Below are 20,424 nucleotides of genomic sequence, written 5' to 3'. Positions count from 1 at the left end.
ACACCCACGTAATACTGACTCGTTTATAGGATAAGTTTCCATATAATATTCTCTATATATGAATACAACCATTTTTAATATCACATCTAATTAGCGAATTTTTCATGCATTGCAAACAAATTTCATAGCCCACGAAAAATGCATTGTAGGCCTTACTAATATATCTTTTATTTCAAATTGCAAACTAACTTCCAATGATTTTGTCTAATATTTTCGTGGTGCGATTTTTATCATAAACAAAATGACAGAGTGTACGATACCGTATGTGTTTTTGTGGTGTTTTTTACCCGCTATAGGATTGAGCATACCCTATAGGATTTAGTATATTACTGTTGTACCACAAAAGGTCCGCTGTGTGAATTCACATTGCACACATGAAGCTTTAAGACTGGATGTTAAGCAAACTTACATATCGATAACAGATGCTCTGGGCTTTATGCCTACATGAAATCGATCAAACAAATACTGAATCGGGCAAAATAAATCCTATTTTCGAAGCGCTTGATGTTTTATTCTCTTCTGATGTGTCTCTCTCACAAGCAGTTGGATGCAACAAGTTGTCAAGAAAGGGGGAAAAAACATCATTTTCGCGTTTTACGAGTTCGCCATCTTGGAAAGATCTTTCGTTGTTCCAGCCGCTAAGACTTGAGATTGACCAATCAGAATGAATCAAACGATGATCTTTCGTCTTCTTTGTTTTGCCGCCTGTGTTGCCGTCGGGTGCGCTATAAAGAAGAATTACCTGACCATTTTGTGTGCTGTAAGTATGTAACGAGAAATATTTAATGAACACAATGTATAAAGAATAATAATAGAAAGAGAGAGAGAGAATTTTAAAGCAATTAAAATGTAATTTCGAAGGAAACAAAAACAGTATCCCTGCTTTGTCAACTGTGAGTCTTGTACGTGTCACTTTCGCTTTTCAATTGACAGTGATGATGAAAACAAAACTGAACAGGACTCATATAGTTGACAAAGCAGATCCACGTGTATTCCAATTGAAAAGAAGAAAACCAAATGAGACGGGGCTTATAGTTGACAAAGCAGGAATAATATTTGTTGGTTTTTTTTTACATTGAATTAATACTATATATATATACATACATATACATACATACATATACATATATACATACATATACATACATATTTATATATATGTATCGTTATTTTGGCCACATTGGCAGGATTCTTTAAATCTATTCAAACAAACGTGAGACAGGAATCATGGTTGACAAAGCAGGAATATATACAAAAAATGTCATGTATTGAAAATTTCGGCCCATTATGCAATTGATTGTATGTTGTCGGAAATTCGGAACATACGATTTTGCTCATAATATGCTGACAAGGTGTGACTTTGCCAAACTTAGAAATATACCAAATTTATACGATGTTAATTTGTTCTGCTTATTTCCACTGCAAGATATAATTGCACAATCTATATCGCTCTTCCTGATTGGTCAATTGTGTGTCCTTTTGGTTAAAATATGTTGGCATAAAGTACCTTGTTAGTGTTAGAACGAAAGTGTGGTATTCGTTTTGCAGGATCATGGTTATCAGAAATGACATTGTCTCTCAATTATGTTCTGTCGTACAGTTGTATCGTCGTCAATTCAGTGATTCTGACGAGATACGTTTCAGATTCCTATAACCTGTGATGAATTTGTCAGTTATTAAATTATTAATAGTCTAGAGTAGAAATTTCTCTGACATCGCGCATGTGTCAAAACTTCCAAAACCAAAATCCGGTCAACATCAAAATTGGTTGAGTGATACAAGCAGGTATCAGGCGCCTCAAATATGTACACAGCCTGTTATAACTTAACTTCGTACAAGCTTGTAATCATTAACAGCATTACGAAACACGTCAAGTCACGTCGAGTTGTACACCATGTGTGTATTAGAAACGATATGTTATAACTTTACTGCGTACAAGCCTGTAACCATCAACATCAATTACGAAACACGCCAAGTTACGTCGGGTCGTGCACCATGTATGTATTAACAACGATATGTTATAACTTTACTGCTTGCAAGCCTGTAATCATTAACAGCATTACGAAACACGTCAAGTCACGTCGAGTTGTACACCATGTGTGTATTAAGAACGATATGTTATAACTTTACTGCGTACAAGCCTGTAACCATCAACATCAATTACGAAACACGCCAAATTACGTTGAGTCGTGCATCATGTATGTATTAACAACGATATGTTATAACTTTACTGCTTGCAAGCCTGTAATCATTAACAGCACTACGAAACACGCCAAGTTACGTCGAGTCGTGCAACATGTATATATTAACAACGATATGTTATAACTTCACTCCGTACAAGCCTATAACATTAACAGCATTACGAAACACGCCAAGTTACGTCGAGTCGTGCAACATGTATATATTAACAACGATATGTTATAACTTTATTGCGTGTAAGCTTGTTTATAACAGCATTACGAAAAACGCCAAGTTACGTGGAGTCGTATACACCATGTTTGTGTTACCAACGATTTGTTATAACTTTACTCCGTACAAGCCAATAACATTAACAGCATTACGAAACACGCCAAGTAACCTCGAGTCGTGCACCATGTATGTATTAACAACGATATGTTATAACTTTACTGCGTGCAATTCTGTAATCATTAACAGCATTACGAAACACGCCAAGTTACGTCGAGTCGTGCACCATGTATGTATTAACAACGATATGTTATAACTTTACTGCGTACAAGCCTATAACATTAACAGCATTACGAAACACGCCAAGTTACGTCGAGTCGTGCACCATGTATGTATTAACAACGATATGTTATAACTTCACTCCGTACAAGCCTATAACATTAACAGCATTACGAAACACGCCAAGTTACGTCGAGTCGTGCATCATGTATGTATTAACAACGATATGTTATAACTTCACTCCGTACAAGCCTATAACATTAACAGCATTACGAAACACGCCAAGTTACGTCGAGTCGTGCAACATGTATATATTAACAACGATATGTTATAACTTCACTCCGTACAAGCCTATAACATTAACAGCATTACGAAACACGCCAAGTTACGTCGAGTCGTGCAACATGTATATATTAACAACGATATGTTATAACTTCACTCCGTACAAGCCTATAACATTAACAGCATTACGAAACACGCCAAGTTACGTCGAGTCGTGCATCATGTATGTATTAACAACGATATGTCATAACTTAACTGTGTGTAAGCTTGTTATTAATAACAGCATTACGAAAAACGCCAAGTTACGTGGAGTCGTATACACCATGTTTGTGTTACCAACGATTTGTTATAACTTTACTCCGTACAAGCCAATAACATTAACAGCATTACGAAACACGCCAAGTAACCTCGAGTCGTGCACCATGTATGTATTGACAACGATATGTTATAACTTTAGTGCGTACAAGCCTGCAATCATTAACAGCATTACGAAACACGCTAAGTTACGTCGAGTCGTACACCATGTATGTATTAACAACGATATGTTATAACTTTACTGCGTACAAGCCTGTAATCATTAACAGCATTACGAAACACGCAAAGTTACGTCGAGTCATCCATCGATGTTTTAAGCTACATTAGTATAATATTTATTCCTATTCCTGCTTTCTGTCGCCGAGTTATCTTTATATTGCATTCTATGCTGTAATGAAATCCACCCAAAACAACCGGATTGAATTTGTTGTGAAACAAAAGTTCTCTATGTTTCATTGAATGCTTAGAGAAACTTTCCAGTTTAATATTTCGAAATATTTGGCATAGTTTCGTCAGCAGGATTCATAGCGCAAAATCAATCATTTAATAGTAAACGCAATGGTAAGCTTGTCTTAAGAGGGGTAAAGTCGTGCGTTTTCATGTGCAAGTTTGTGTGTTGGCGAGGACCCAGCCTTCAGGAACACATTTACTGAAGTTCGATTAGAAAACGCAAACAATAGAGGTGAACTTCTTCAACCCCTCGGAGGGATTCTTCAGTAAAATATGACTACATGTTTGATCAGAGTATCCTACATTAACCAAAGCTTAAAAGTGCCATCAATATAATAAAACTGTGCCCCAATAAGTCAACAGTTTTCAGTAAATTGTTTAGATAACAAGTTAATATCTTATCAAAATTCAGAAAAAAAAATGTTGGATTGCTCAGTTGCTTTAACTGAGCAATTGAAATATTTTTCTGCAAAATGTTTAATTGACAACTTATCAGATCTCGTCAATTCAACATTTTTCTAAAAAAAAATTCAATTGTTCACTTCATTCCAACTGAGCAATTGAACAATGTTTTGCAAAATGTTGAATTGACCACTTATAATTTGTCGTCAATTCAACAATTTTCTGCAAAATGTTCAATTGCCCACTTATCATATCTCGTCAATTCAACATTTTTTCTGAAAAATGTTCAATTGTTCACTTCATTCCAACTGAGTAATTGAACAATTTTCTGCACAATTTTTAATTGACAACTTATCATATCTCGTCAATGCAACAATTTTCTGAAAACTGTTCACTTCATTCTAACTGAACATGAAGTGAACAATAGAATGAAGTGAAAACTTGAACATTTTGCAGACAAATGTTGAGTTGACGAGATACGACAAGTTGTCAATTTAACATTTTGCAGAAAATTGTTCAATTGCTCAGTTGGCATGATGCATAACCTACTAGTTCAAGGAAAGACTTCTTTGATGTGTTGTTTCTATTAATGTAGCGGGAAGAGTGTAACTGTGACGCACCCAAGGACCCGTATGGTGTTTCCGGCGCTGTGAATTTCACCTACTCCTACTATTATGACTGTATATGTCTTTGTGGAAAACAACACTACGAAGTCTGTGGTACTGATGCTGATTGTGTCGAGGGCTTCGCTTGTTCGGGAGATCATCACGGGGTCAAAGATCAAGAGACGAAAGTCTGCACATGCAAGTATTTATACTGAAAGATGTAAACAAAAGTAATCGAATGTCGTGAACGAAATGGAAGATTAACAGCTCATTTCACTCATCATCTTACTTCAACATGCTGCTTTCCACCTTGCCACTCGAGTACTTCTTCGTCAGGCCCTCAAAGATCATATTTTCACAGCCTCCAAAATATATACAGTCCTTAAACCTTGGAATCAGGGGCTTTCACACCTGGCTTGCTGAAGCGCCTTTGTGGCAGGGAATAGTGTCCGGGCGTCTCACGGACACTTTTCCCCGAGAATTGTGTCCGCGCCTTCATGCACGTATTATATATCTGTAATGAAATATCCAAATCAGGATAAAGTTAGGAACTTAATTAATGAAGTTGACGTCGCTGACGTCATGAACCTTAGGTATAATTCGATTCGTAAGATTATCGTAATCAAACAAGATAAGAATGCCATGAAAAAGAAAAAGAAAAACGTAATGATATACGGTAACCAATAACAATCGTAATATTACATCCTCGTGTTTTGGTTGCTTTTGTCATTTTTTTGTTTGATTTTTCGATATTTTTATCACCAGTTAAACTTTATAAATAGCTATCCAGTTCGGAAAGTGATTATACTAGGGGACTTTTTCTCCAAAATTGATTTGACTTTGCCTGAATTTCATCGTGACTTATTTTTTTTTTTTTTTTGTGATTTTGCCTCATTTCTTTTTTCTCTCCATCCCCCCCTCCTTCAGGTCCATGCGATGAAACTGACTTCCCATACTGTCCGTCTCCTTTCTCGCAGTGTAACATGAACGATGCTGATGCGGCCTGTGAGTGTGAGAAGCAGTACAACTGTAAACATGAATACATGATCCCTATATGTGTCGTTTGGGAGAATGATACAGTCTTCGAGTATCGAAACCCGTACGTATGACTACTGCCCCTTCTCCACCCCACCTCACCCCATACGTATGACTACTGCCCCCTCCCCACCCCCACCTCATCCTCGTACGTATGACTATCTCGACATATATATACAGTTTTGGGCATTAAAAAAACGATGGCGCGCACCGATGTATCAAAATTATTGCATGACGTCAATATTGTATCTAGCAAGCAATGTTGACATGAACAATGTAGTAGTGGCATGATGTTACAAGTTTTCGACATGCTGATGTTGAATTTGACATGTTGATAGACGTAATGACATATTGGTATTTTGTTACGGCATGTTCATATGGAAATGTAACATGTTGATATCGAATTGGACATATATATATTAACTTGGACACTTCACTTTCTTTTTCGACATTTATGGATCGTTTGGCTCTCCGTACAATAATGTAAGATTCCCATACTGTACGTTATGGACAACATATTAAATTTGTTTTTTTTTGTATTCGTTATTGTTTCACTGATGCAATGATGACGATCACATTGTTGACATTAAAATAATAAAATATTGTTATGCCTTTGAAAGATAAATATATTCCGCCCTGTTTAGTAATGGTACCCCCTTTAAATGAATAACGAATGCAGGAGAAAACGCTACTGCTCGATTGAGTTGTTCCTTTCTGACGTCATCAATATGGAATTTCAAGCGTACTAGGTAATCAATGGCGGCTTACTGTGTATTGTGGTGAGGCCGTAGGAGCCAATTTTCAAAGCGAGCGTATTCAGTCTAGCAGGAAGCAGCTAACTGAAAAATCGAATATTAGATAGCTTTGAGGTTACTGAATAATATAAATTGGGCCTTCGTTATTCATATATTCCGCCCTGTGAGTGTAAGCAACCAAGCTTAATATATCTTTGTCCCGTACTCAAGATATTGTGGATAAAAGGCAACCTATTATGAATGGGGAAACCATCCATTTGTTCCACGAAGAGGATAGGAGGGGTGTGACGTCACCCTTCTAGATTTTGTTCCAAGTTTTAGTTTCTTATTAAAATCTTCTTGATGACTTATCCTTCATTTTTTTTTGGGTGTCATTTTGATTGTTTTTTTTTATAACTTTAAGTGTTATCTGCATTTAGAAGTTATTAGTTTTACCCATTGAAACCCATATTTCCTGTGTATTAATAATTAAAGTATAATGAAGGAATATAAGACCTTTTTCGGTTAAATATCCACGATGACATTATTTACTATGTTGTTGCTCGGTGCATTTACAAAATACTACACCACCCTACCCCCCCCCCCGGCCCCGCCCGCCCCTCCAAAAAAATCAGATCTCTGCGTGTAATACAAAATGCTAGGAAGAAATGTTTGACGAATGAGTCAGATTTTAAACAACGTAACAGCGTTAAACGTACTTGTTTCTTATTATCCCTATAAGACGTTCTGCTTTCAAAACTATGAAATCATGCTTATAGGAATCAAGTTCTCGGAGCTCTTAATTCGTTTTATAAATCCATTTGAACTTTTCTCTTCAAGAAATGATTACAATCAATTTGGGAATTATCCTTTATTATGCTTGAGTTTTCTTAGTCGCCGTGTTAACGAACTCATGAATATGCACGAAATTTCACTTCCCTTTTTCTACCACAGGTGCTCCTTTGCTGTGGAAACCTGCTCATTCACAAAGTATGACCTACGCTGGAAAATCTTCCCCAGAAGCTGCAAGGGTAAGTTTATGAATATTCATTTCGTTGACTGGCAATCCACAGTATCACAGCCTATAATAACTATGGGGTCCATTCAAAAGCCAAATCTCTTGTTTAAGCTCGCGTTAAAATAATCTTGGCAAAGTTACAATCTTGTGGTTAGTATAGGTTTACCTCAAAAGTGAGAGTCAATTTTATCAACTCAATAAAAGGGCGCGACATGTACCTTTATTTTCTTAGCTTAGTTGTCCTTCCCGGGGGGGGGGGGGTTGGTATTGCCAGGGCTGGGGTATGCTTTTTTTAAGGCGTATCGGCCAATTGTTCTTTAATTGCTAAATGCGCTGGTTCGATTCTTACTATTCATCACGCTATGAACGATTCGTTCCTGTGATTGCATCTGTGTATGATTCCTTCCTCCTGTGATCGCGCCGGGTTAGAAAGGGGGAGCAAAATATAACAGCCGTAGCATCAAGTTCCTAATTTTTATGTAGGGAGACTCATTCGCGTTGGTGAGCAGACTCGGCAGAGTCTCGGGGGGGGGGGGGAGGGGCAGCCTCCCAGTAAAGTCAGCTTCCAATCCGTTTAGCTGTTATTTATTTTATCCGTAAACGCTTCCATTCTGAAACTGTTTGTAAGCTTCTCTCCCTCACCCATACTGCATTATTCGTAAATGTGTACTTGAAGCAAAAACTTCTGTTAACCTTTCACGAAGCTATAGCCTCAATACAATAAATTCAAAATTCTTATAGCAAGACCTAACATGCGTGTACACAGCCTACAGGCACTGTGCAGCCATTTTTGGTATTTTTATCCGCGGACCCCGACGTTGGAAGAGAGAGATTAACATACAGCCAACTTCAGTACCAGGTCGGTCTGTTCAACGTTGGAAGCTAGATATTAAAATATAAACCAATTCGATACAAGATCGGTCTGTTTAACGTTGGAAGCTAGAGATGAAAATATAAATCACTTTCGTACCAGATCGGTTTGTTTAACACCAGACGTTTCATCGGTTGAATGGTTGTAATGGTTTGGCAGAAATCTCAACTAACATTCGAAGCTGTTAAAAAAAAAACATTTCCATGGACAAAGCTATGCATTTCCTACGCATATATCCCATAGAAAGAAGATTATTTTCTATGTTTATTATTTTCTAAATTTTGACGCAGAGATGTGTATTATTGTGTGGATATTGACATGAAGGCTATAAATGCTGTTACGGGATCTTGAACAGCCTAAGATCATTATAACAGGATACTTTAGTTTCATTTTCCCAGATGAAACATAGTGTATATCCACATGTCTGGAACAAATGAAAACCTTTTGGGTCTTAGAGGAGACACAAACGCAACCATCATTATTGTTCTATGAGATAAAGATAACTATCCTAAACAACTTGACCCAAACACAGCTAAGATACAGCTGGACAGGAGTAAAATTTCATGTGGGAGATCTCACAGAGTTTAAGTTACCTCTAGGAAAGGCTGAAGACTTCATCAAGTGCTGGCCCACACGTGATTCAACGTTTTACGTGTTTCTTTCTATTTATTTCAATGTTAAATGTTTTCTTTTGTAATGGAGATATACGGTTTACAACAGGTGTGAATCTAAAATATTGAATCCCATAACATGACCTTATGATGACATTGGTTTCAGTATCAATGATATTAACATTCTACCTTGGAAATATGAAGAAAATAAAACTAAGGAGTGTGTGAAAAGGTTTCTGATTCTAGTGGCAGTATAAATATATGCCACATAACCAGGGGCGGATTGGGTCTTTAAACTGGCCCGGGCATTTTTCACCTAGACCGGCCCATTATTCATTGATATACTACTTACATAGTGATCGCCGTCTTGGGGGAGGGGTCTAAGGGAAGTGGGTGGACCCCTCGGCATTGAGTAGTTTTTTTTAGTTAAGGAATGCCTGGTGTGCCCAGAATGCCCAGATTTACAAACTGAACATTCCCAGACAAGTCTTTTAAACTAGGACTATATTTCCAAAGCGGAACAAGATGTTTGTTAGTTAGTATGGTAAAGTTGTTCTTCACAAAGACCTCTGTCATATAAAACGATGATGATGATGGTTGGGGCTTGTAGCCCCTATAAAGGTGTGATGAGTGGGGTGTATGGGGGGTATTCATAACAATAAAATATCATGCTATCACCGTGCGTTACTCGTTACCAACTAGGGAATCTATAAACTCTTTTTCAGATTTTAAAATGTTAACTGTAATGTATGTCTATTTTGTAGGAGTACATAGCCACCATATTGTACACGCCGTGTAGTGAAAGAAGATTTAAAGGGGAATTTCAGGATAAAACAAGACAAATTATATGTGCTCGACAATGTTTATTCCAAACTAGGAATCCGCATCGTTTTGGATTTTACCAATGACGACTTTGAAATATATCGCGTGAAACCGTCGTCACTGCAAATATGAAGAGCTGCAAATTTAGCTCATTGTATGACGTATACTCCCCGAAGCAGCTGCGTAAACATTGTGTAAAATCGTGTAATCATTGCGTAAAATTGCGCAAACATTGCGTAAACATTGCGTAAAATTGCGTAAACATTGCGTAAAATTGTCGTTATTTAACCACTCCCTCCGAAAATTGTTGAGTAGTGGAGATAACACAGACAATTCATTAGTCTTGGTTTGTTTGGATTTATTTGACAACTTGAAAATATAATCTTGTTATCTATATATTTTTTTCTTCTTCTGAATTATGATTTGAACTCATTATGGTAAAGATATTCTTATCCTGATGGCATTTTTCAGCTGCCGAAAAAGAGGAAGTTCTCTAAAGCACGAAGTGACATAATTTCGAAATTATTGAAATCATTGAAAGATGGACCTAGCTGCACTTTTCTTCTGTTTTTTTTTTATGAGAACTTTTCAGTCATTACACTCTTCATGATTCTCAGCAAAAAAATGGCATGGAAGGGATGTGAGTCAATATTCCCCCCAAAAAATATGTAATTGATTGCACAACGGCTGCACAGTGACTGAAAGTAATTAAACAATAGCACACGAACAAATATCGACATTCGTAAAACAAATAAACCGCACGTAACAGGTGGAAGTTAAGACAATCAGTTTACATCCAAAGCATTGGTTTACAAATCTCTGGCTCGATAACAATCGTTAAAGTTTTGGCAAACTCATTTCTGGGTCTCAATTAGTCCCGCAGACATAGTTCGATTCTTTTGAGGTTGGGAGGGGAAGGGAGGGGCTCAACTCTTTGCTGATGAATGCCCAACGGGGGTTCTAATTACTTTTGTTTTGTTTTCTTTTTGTTTTCTGTTTCTCTTTGTTCTTTTCCTCTATTGTTGTATTATGTTCTGTACTGTTTAATTTGTTTAAGGGTGACTGCTCGTACAAGCTAATGCTTTTTTCAGTCCTCCTCCACCACCTTGTTGTATCTTGACTCTGTACTACTCCTCTCTTATTGTTGTGGAAATATACTCAAACTCAAACTAGAGAGAAGAATTTACGCTGAGATGAAATGTGGTGCTGTCAATTCTCCATCATAATTTGTATCTATGATTATTTTTGAACCTGTGTAATTGACCATCACAGGAGTAAAATCTAAAACTTTTGGAGGGCGGCATACTCCCCACCCCCGTGCAACCCCCCTCCTACATCCCTGTAGCTACGGCCCTGGTAACCATCTTAGTGTGTGAAGTGTAATAGTAACCTATACCTCTCGGATAATTTACGCACTACATACAAAAGTATGACGCACATATCGGTTCATTTCCAACTAATTTTATATTCTCCTATTTTCCCTCTTACATGATTCTTTCAGAGGTCGATAAACTACTCGACAGTGAGGTAGAATCCTTCAACTACCCTAACAAAATTCGTCACATCCTCGGCGAGTCCGCCCTCGAATTGATCCAGTGGGACCCCAAGGCTGACGTCATGCATCCACGACAACACGGCATGAGCGTCTACCCAGAACCGGAACCGGAAGCGGAGCCACTCGCAGAGTTCAGACTGTAAGAGGAGTGACGTCACACTTTCAAATAAGACGTGATGAATATCAAGCCTTGTTTTACTTTATTTTTGTGCGTGTGTTTTTTTTTTCTTGTTGTCATTCGGAAATAATGAAAATATTAACATAACGTAAAACTAAAAGAGATATCAGTAGTTTAAACTTAAATCGGTAAAAAAAAACAAAATTATTGTAACATGTAATGTATATCGATAGGAATATGATATCAAAATAAATTGGATCAGCTACGGTCCTCTTTTAAATTAAACATAACAGAAATCAGTTTTTAATTCTTAATTTAATTTCGAATCCTTTGTTTTGGTTGTTTGAAGATTTTTTTTTTCTCTTCTTGTGATGACAATAGGTTATATTTTGGTGTAACTGTTCAATGCCTGCAAAACGAAATGGTACTTAACTTAAATTATTTAATGACATTCAACATATTTAACGGTAAAATAAAACCTAATTCTCAAACGAAATTAATCTTTAATGATTGACTAAAGAAGATTCTATTTTCGTGATTCTATTATGATTATAATTATTATTACTATGATTATTTGTTTTCTTTTTGAGGCTAATATAAATTGCCAATAACGTTTCCTGATTTACTATCGTTTTCGTTTATTTATTTATTTTTATTTATTTTCTTTTTTTCTGTCTTTCTGATTTTTCGTTACTTCGATAGCGAAAAGAGCCCGTAGTGAGACAAATGTCTACAACATCTTCCAAATTCAAGAAAAATCTTCACAAAATTAAAGTATGACCTTAGACAGAATTTTGGTCTTGAAATATTAAATACTAATCCAAGGAAACAGACAAATGTCAGTATAGGCCTACTCAGTGATGTTTCTTCACCGACTCTGGTTTTCAAGATATTCACCTATCACACCTATCTGGACTGCTCCTTTAAATCTAAATTGATTTTGGGGTCAGCCCCTCGTTGCCAGATGTAATGTTAACTTGTTTTAATATTGTTGTAAGTTACAACAATATTAACATTACATCTGGCAACACTTGTAAGTAACTCAACCAAAATATTTTCTTCGAATTTCATCTAAAATTTGGGTGACTGTCGATGCCATTTGTTCTTGACAAATTTCAACTGCATTCTTCACATGTCATTTGTGACCATGAAGGTCTTATATTATCTCATTGAGATTTGTATTGCATCTGTGGGACTGACCTAATGGTTTGCCTGTTAGACAGTGTAGTTCAGTCACTTTAGTCGATGGACCTCGGGTATTTAAAGGAAATAATAGAAATATAACCTTGACTGATGGCAGTCTACTACGAATGCATTTAATCCTTTAAACCAGAGACTGCCCCAGGCTGACTTATTACGTCATCAGCATATCCTTTGCTGTCTGTAATGTGAAGCAATCGCATTTGTTTAACAGAATCCCATCCTCTCACCCTCCCCTCACCCTCCCCTCACCCTCCCCTCACCCTCCTAATCCCCACCCCCACCCCACCCTAACTTCAACAGTGCCGGATCCATGATTTCTGTAAAGGCAGATCTGCGAGTCAGGTATATGATATACAGAAATAAAGGTGTATAGGGACGATTTGTCCACGAGTGCTTTATTATGACAAAAATTATGTGCTTGTAGATACAATTTAAGTGCCAAAACATTATTGCAATGGGGGCTGGGGAAGAGGTGACTGGTAAAAATGAAGTAATTCTAATAGAACGTCAAACTTATGTCAGGGGTGAAACTACCATTTTGGTGATTGGGGTGCGGGGGGGGGTGGGGGCTAAGTTGTCACTTTGTGGGGTAGACTTGTAAGGAGTTGGAGTGAGATTTAGAAAATGGGGTAAAATGAACGGTGTTTAGATGCAAAATGGTGCTGTATTTTAAAAGGTATTTAACAACTTCTACTGTTCAGATTTTATTTGGATTGGGGGGGGGGGTTATAATCTGTCTAGTGTCGATGGAGGGGGGGATTGGGGTAATCCCACCTTGGTGTTTCTTTGTCTTGGGGTTAATCTATTTTCCGCCCCAAGAAGTCTACGTGGGCTGCGCTCCTGACTCGGAAATTATTCGTTCCAGTAAAGAAAAAATACATAACAATTAAGCAGATTAGATTAGTTTTTCTAAGTTACAATTTTCGAAATTTATTGATAAATAAACTTCATGGCGCTTTGTCAGACATAACATTCAGCCTAGAAAAAGATAAAAAATTCACAGATAGTGATAAAACATCCGGTATTGATTTGTTGGATTTGCTTGGTACGTAGGCTATCGATTAACGAAAGAATACGTGCCGGGTGATTCAGATAGGAAGGGTGATGAATGACGCAATATGGTAGAGGATTCACACCACAAACATCATGAACTTCATTGATTCAATACTACGTAGGACGTGCATGGGCAGGGGGTAGGAAGCTTCCAAAAATGGGGGGGCACAACATCAGAGGGGCACTTTCTCATTCCACAACCACCACTCGTTATGCTATAAACCGATGTACACACTGGCCATATCACTTAAATATATATGTGTTAGTATACTATCAATACTATTATGGTGAACGTGACTCTATTTAAAATTAACAAAGGATTAAGATATCCAAAAGACGTGCCCCAGTGCCCCCCCCGGCTCCTACCCCCTGGGCATGGGGCATATCAGCAGAAGCTAAACGCTACATATTTCTGCAAATTTCCTGTCTTCCTCTCGAACCTCAACCCCTTCTACCGATCCACCAACCCTCCGCATCTAGTACTTTCCCACTCTCTCCTCCCTCCGAAAATTTCCTTTCAAAACAATTCGGCGTTCCTTAACAAAGAAACAAGAACAAGGAAACATGGATATTCATTAAGCGCATGTATTCTGATTTGATATGATATGTGCTCATTACAAAATCTGGCAAGGTATTGGTTATAAAATGAACAGTTATATACAAGTATATACTTGTATACAAGTATACTTGTATACAAGTATATACAGTTATATACAAGTATATACTTATCAAGTAAAAATAAATGAAAACGCAAGGTTGATCATCAATACTTATGAAAGAAAGTGTACGATAACTTTGGCATCGAGTAAACAAAAGACTTCACGCAGCCCTTTGCATATATTAATGCCGCAATTTTCATGCAGCTCCCAGAAGCAGCAAATAAATCCTAGGTGGAAAACCCTTTTCTAGCCAAAACAAATACTTGATTCCAAAAAGCCTTATCTAAACATATGAACAACAGGAAGGTTGTGCGGTCCTGGCGTCGTTGAGGCCGACTCCCATGTAGGGGGTTTGGTGGCCTTCCCAGAAAAAATAATCAAATTAGAATTTAAGACGGAAACCGGTGAACTCTGAGAATTGTTTAAGCGACAAATTCAGTATATAATAAGTATATATAATTAGGTCATAATTGCCATAATCATTATTATTATTTGTTTTTGTGTGTGTGTGCGGGTTGAAATGGAGGAGGGGTGATGGTATACACCCAACCCCTTGTTCTAAAATGTTCAAGATATTAAATTGAGGCTTGTAGAATTTGTCACTTGATCAAGGTGAAATGCAACTCGTTATTTTTTTCTGTCTTTGCCACTTTATCATTATCTCGGTCGTCCAAATTTGGCACTAATTACACGAAAACATAAAATCAAGTGTTACATAAGGTGCATGATAAGCATATTCAATCATATAAAAAAATATATAAAAAAAAATATTAAACTTAAAAATTTTACTTCCCTGAGAAGATTGACTTTTACAATAGACAACAAGATATTTATGAAGAAAGCAAACGAGAAAAACTTATTTACATATTTAACATTGGTGAACGATTTAGATACAAGTTAAAGTCCGTATGCTGATGAATTTCGGAAAACTTCCAAAGTAGATTCGATGTTGCTTATTCTAAATGCACTCTGACCAGGTGAAAGAAAAGCTGACGCAATCTAAAGAAAGAAATTCATTTTCTGTTGCCCTTATGGCGCGAACGATTTACCGTAAGATCACTGCGACCGCCCATGTCAGCATGTTCATTACACAAATGTAAACAAAATAGTCTACACATGCTGCCCGATAAAGATTTTAACGCAGCCCTATACTCGTATCGTCCACATTTTACAATTCCACGGAGGAAAGGTCTAAAAACACGTGTTTATTCATTGCAATGGAAGGAAATGACAGTTTTACAAGTTACTTCGGTAAGACCGAGCGAAAGATACTGTTCAAGAGAAGGGACCTAACACAGCCTAGCCACGAAAGTAACAGTTGTGGTAGGCCTAACGGTCGTAAACAATACAGAGAGATTTGATTGGCGTATGATCTGTTGGGCGAGGCTTGCAAATTTTGATTGAAGTTTGTAGAATCTACGGACTGGTTACAAAATCTGACAGATAACTCAGTAAAAATAATGAATATTGATATGAACATTGCATAGAACGGTGTCGTTTTCACTGAGCCTTTAGTGCAGTAAGCTAGAAAGGTCGAAGTTTAAATTTGGCAAAGAAGTACTGAGACTTTAACATTTATAGATTTACCCATCTTTATTCGCCCCTGTCCCCATCCCGACCCACGGTGTCATCCCAAACATGTATGAAGCAAAAATTTGTATGTATAGGTTACATGAACAACATTCCTCTTGCTCTACTTGCCTCCCTCCTCCCTCCATCACTCCCCCTCCCCCCACAAACTCCATCCCAAGGATCAGTGATATTGACAGACAGGTCACACATCATTCTGTGTCGTTCGTTCAAACTACTTTCAATCTCGAGTCCATTTTACTACAAAAACACGTCAATTCATTTACAAATACGGTGAGCTATCATGCTGTTCCTGGGGCAAATGCCGAATGTGGGTAGCAAATTTCTAATCACCAACTGCCTCATGCACTCTTTCTTCGATGCATTTGATTTTTGTATTTAAGCCTTTAGCTAGAGCGGAGTGATGGAGGTGAGAGAGAGCATGTACTGTAGGTGAAGAGGAGATTAATGGAGGGAGAAGGATCACCTCCTAAGAATTACTAAAGTGAGTCTAATCCTCTCATACACCCCACCCAACCTGATCCTCTTGGTACCCTCTAAATATATCAATCCTTTTTTATTTTTTATTATTGTCATCTTTCTTGACGGTAATCCTGCTCAATGCAGAAGCACTGCTTTCCAGAGGAGCCCTCAAATTGTGTTTATTTCATGGTGCCTCATTGTGCCACATCGTGCCTACAAGTTCATCATTCTGTATCAAGGACTGTTGCTGGAAGTAAAGTTTACATCATCTTGGGACATCCTGTCAAACACTTATTATAGAATAATAAAACTACATCATGCCATCTTCCAATCCTGGTCTTGCTATACCCTCCTACAATCGCCAATCTTTATCCTCACCCCTTCCTGTTCACACACTCTACCAATCCTCCGTTTCTCCTTCCCTTTTCTCATCGTCCTCTTCTTCTTCTTCTTCATCAGTAGAATCTCCAGTCGTCTCTCCAAACAGCTCCTCTCCTTTACCTTCACTCCTAACATCAGCATCCACAGGTTTGATATTCTTCCCCTTTAACCTTAACGTGACGACGTCGGAGGAATCGTTCAGCGCGAGCACGATCAGCTGACTGTCCAGTACGACCTCGATACAAGAGATCTTCAGATCTGGTGTGAATGTCGCAAGGTGAGTGCCATCGTCTAAATTCCACAAGAGCAAGTCGTTAGCAAACACTAACGCTCTCTCTCCATTCCCAATCATGAATATTTTGCTAGCCTCGCCGAGCTCGAAACTGTTCGACGAGCCTCTCAACTTTCTCAGCGAGGATTGCTTACGTCTGATATCCCAGACCTTCAGGTGGTTCTTACCGTTGCCGAAGACGACCCTGTCCGCACTCTGGTTCGTGGCCACACAGCAGACGTTAGGTTCATTCTTCAGCCGCTTCTTCAAGGATCCCTTCCTGAGATCCCACACGGTCACGTAGCTCGTCTTTTCCACGTCGTTGTAATTAGTGTGGACCAGATGAGATCCGGTAAACGTCATGGCCGAGTTGTACAGGTACATCATGGAGTCTTCCATCTCTAATGTATGCAGATGATTCTGGCTGGAAACCTCAAAGACGTTGAAATGATGGGCAAAGTACGAACAGACCACCACTTTTTCGTCTCGGCTCAGGCAGTATTGCTCGATGGGATTTTCCTTCTCCAGACGACAATCTTCCAACTTCTTCCTCTCTCTCTCGGCTTCACTGGCCTTCCGCCGAGCCCGTGCCTCCACCGACTCTGACCTCCTGTCCCATGGGGTCATCTGAGCTGTCCCGGCTCTCTCCAACCGTTTCTTCACCTCCTCTTCGTCCTCCCTGGGAGCCCTCCACCCTTTGGAATCCTGGCTACGTTTGATCCGGAATTTAATCTGTCCGTTCTCCAGGCACCAGACGATGAGATGGTCTCGACTCTCCGACAGGCCCATCATGAGCTCGCCTTCCAGGAGGTGATATTCGTGAGCGGGCGATGGCACGATGAAGGTGTCGCTCACTTTACGGATGAATTTCTTGGTCTTCAGGCTGTAGACGTAGACCGTCTGGTAGACTGCCACAGCATCGTCTGTGGCTTCCCCTCGATCTGACAAGATGACGACTCTGTCATCACGAATCAGGACCACATCGTACTGGTTGGTGAGCCCCCTCTCTATCCTGACCGCACTACCCGAGCATTTGCCCTTCACAACGTTCCACACGCTCAGCGGGCCGTTGTCCCTCATCTTGGCTACCACATAACGAGGATTATTCAGCATTGGAATGAGTTGGCAAATGCCTCGTTGAGACGTCCCACGGCCGGAGTCGGAGGGATCTCGTTCGTTGATTCTCTTCTTGATGTTCCAGATTCGGAGGGCCTTGTCGCTTCTTGAAGCGGTCAAGAAAAAGTTGAGATCGACGCACGCCGCCAAGGATGAGAGCTGGAAGTGCGAGACATTGCCAAAAGGGAGAAATTAAGAAGATGAGTTATACCATTATTACAAATTTTTTGATGGTTTCTAACTTGGGCAGCATTTCAGTTTGATGTGACAAAGATTGAAATGCTACAAGATACTTAAATTCCTCACCAATATCATCAACTTGACCAGTCACGTCTCATTTCAAAATGTGAAAGTAAAAGTCAATACTTTTGTGAAAATATCCAGTTACATTTTATTCGTTGTTTTATACTATATTATGTGTCTGGACCAAAAAATGTTTGAAGGACTGAATTGAGCGCATTGAGACCTCGCTGGAACACCCTCATTATTTCAGAATTAAAGTTTCTTCACGTTGCTGAGCAATCGTATCGAATTTTGGCCCCGAGAAAATCCGGGTCAAAAGTTAGCCAAGCTAGGTGACGTCAATACCCCTCTTAATCTCCCACTCTGGCAGCTGAATGTCACAGTTAATTAATTATGTGATTTTTCTCCCTGCTGACCACAAGATCAAATCTCCAGCTACATATGCTTTGGATGTATTGTGTGGAATCAATGAAGTGTAAATAAGTTGTGAAGCTTGATTGTGCAACTGTCTGGCCTATAAGGATCTTGATGCTATGTAGTGGAATGTAGACACAGGTCAAATCGATTGTGAAATCGGGATGAAAAGAGGCCAGACGGGGTGGAAGATTGTTCTGACGGCGTATCTAATATGTTTAGACCCGATGGCAGGTATAAACGCTTTACAGTATTAGTCTCTTTTAGTATTTGGTTAAAAGGAAATCCTCATTTTCCTCATTTAGTGCAGCTGCATTGATGCCCCTCCACCACTTACCTGTGGATGTTTAGCCATATGCTTATGTTCATCAGTATCCAGGTTCCAGACCGCTATTTCGGATGAGTTGGACTGTTGCGATGGGCTGATGCAGAGAGCGTGTGTACTGTTCTTGTTCACGTATAGTTCCCTGACCACATCGTTTGTGCAACCTGAAATTTCAAAGATACAGTTTTTTGAAGAGAGAAAAAAATAACAGTTCCAAAAACCTTTAATGTTCTAGAGGTTTAAAGGTCCACAACATACCAGTGGAAGTGTTGCATGGATCAAGAGGGGGGGAAGGGGGGGGTCCAGTGGGACAGTTTCCCTATCATGCTGTTCTGTTATTACTGTTATTATACCTTTGTTTCCAAAGCAAAAAGTGTTCTTAAGATTTCAACTTCCTACCTCACCATGATGTCCATTCCTTCCCTGATCTGATACAAATCTGGTCTTCACCTGAGACAGATTGTCTGTCCATTTACAAGTTACACAGCTTCCCTTTCACTTTTATACTTGACTCTTTACGATAATGATACATACAAGACAAGAACCAGTTTACATTAAGAACAAAATTTGAAGATGAAAAATGGCATGGATCAGCGGGAAAAGGTGTGTGAAGGGAAAGAAGTAAGTTGGATTGACAACAGGGGTGGTGTCAGTCGGTAAGAGAGGTACGTGTGGATTTGCGGGAAAACATTTTACTAGGATAACGTCAAATGAATTCAAATGAAATCTACATTGATTCAAATTAGCAAAAAGTTTCTGTTCAGAGTGCAGAGGGTGGTATATGGGAGAACCACAGCAGATAACTACATGCGAGTGAGGGAGTAGTAATTATAAATACCTCTAATACTTCTGGAATGAGCGCCACTGGTGTTGTCGAAAAGTTCTAACTGATGGATCTCCGAGAGTGTCATGTAGATATATCGGCAGGCAACGATGTAGAAATCTCTGGAGATGGCAAGAGCTGTGACAGATGCACCGTCTTTGGGTGGTTGCAGTTCTAACACCTATAGACAACAATAAGAAATCCATAGTAGCAGACTGTTACAACTTAGTAACACTGAAAACAAATACTGTAACAATGCTTTGGGTGGTTGCAGTTCTAACACTTATGGACAACAATAAGAAATCCATAGTAGCAGACTGTTACAGTAGCAACACTGAAAAACAAATACTGCAACAATGCTTTGGGTGGTTGCAGTTCTAA

General features: G+C 38.7%; 2 protein-coding genes across 4 annotated transcripts in view; one reads left to right on the top strand and one right to left on the bottom strand.

The window, feature by feature from the left end:
• Positions 1–511: 511 nt before the first annotated feature.
• On the top strand, positions 512–12,124 carry LOC139983385 (uncharacterized). Its single transcript, XM_071996907.1, has 5 exons — positions 512–760; positions 4,730–4,937; positions 5,667–5,838; positions 7,463–7,539; positions 11,332–12,124. Exons 1-5 carry the CDS (start codon positions 665–667, stop codon positions 11,526–11,528), a joined length of 750 nt encoding a protein of 249 aa, XP_071853008.1. The 5' UTR covers positions 512–664; the 3' UTR covers positions 11,529–12,124.
• Positions 12,125–14,913: 2,789 nt separating this feature from the next.
• Positions 14,914–20,424, bottom strand: part of LOC139982692 (NACHT domain- and WD repeat-containing protein 1-like) — a 36,478-nt gene continuing 30,967 nt past the window's right edge. For all 3 annotated transcript variants that reach the window (XM_071995736.1, XM_071995737.1, XM_071995738.1), the window contains 3 exons: positions 20,059–20,224; positions 19,233–19,384; positions 14,914–18,397 (listed from right to left, as the gene is read on the bottom strand). In XM_071995736.1, coding sequence (XP_071851837.1) covers positions 16,868–18,397; positions 19,233–19,384; positions 20,059–20,224 — 1,848 coding nt within the window. In that variant the 3' untranslated portion in view covers positions 14,914–16,867. The remainder of the gene's footprint in view (positions 18,398–19,232; positions 19,385–20,058; positions 20,225–20,424) is intronic.

The sequence above is a fragment of the Apostichopus japonicus genome, chromosome 16 (genome assembly GCF_037975245.1).
Source record: "Apostichopus japonicus isolate 1M-3 chromosome 16, ASM3797524v1, whole genome shotgun sequence".
Taxonomy (NCBI): domain Eukaryota; kingdom Metazoa; phylum Echinodermata; class Holothuroidea; order Aspidochirotida; family Stichopodidae; genus Apostichopus; species Apostichopus japonicus.
This window is presented reverse-complemented; position numbering and strand designations above follow the sequence as displayed.

Excerpts from the sequence above, each read along its gene's own strand:
- LOC139983385 (XM_071996907.1), top strand. The coding sequence starts at position 665 with ATGAATCAAACGATGATCTTTCGTCTTCTTTGTTTTGCCGCCTGTGTT. Across the intron at positions 4,938-5,666 it reads AGAGACGAAAGTCTGCACAT|GTCCATGCGATGAAACTGAC; the intron begins GCAAGTATTTAT and ends CCCCTCCTTCAG. Across the intron at positions 7,540-11,331 it reads CTTCCCCAGAAGCTGCAAGG|AGGTCGATAAACTACTCGAC; the intron begins GTAAGTTTATGA and ends TGATTCTTTCAG.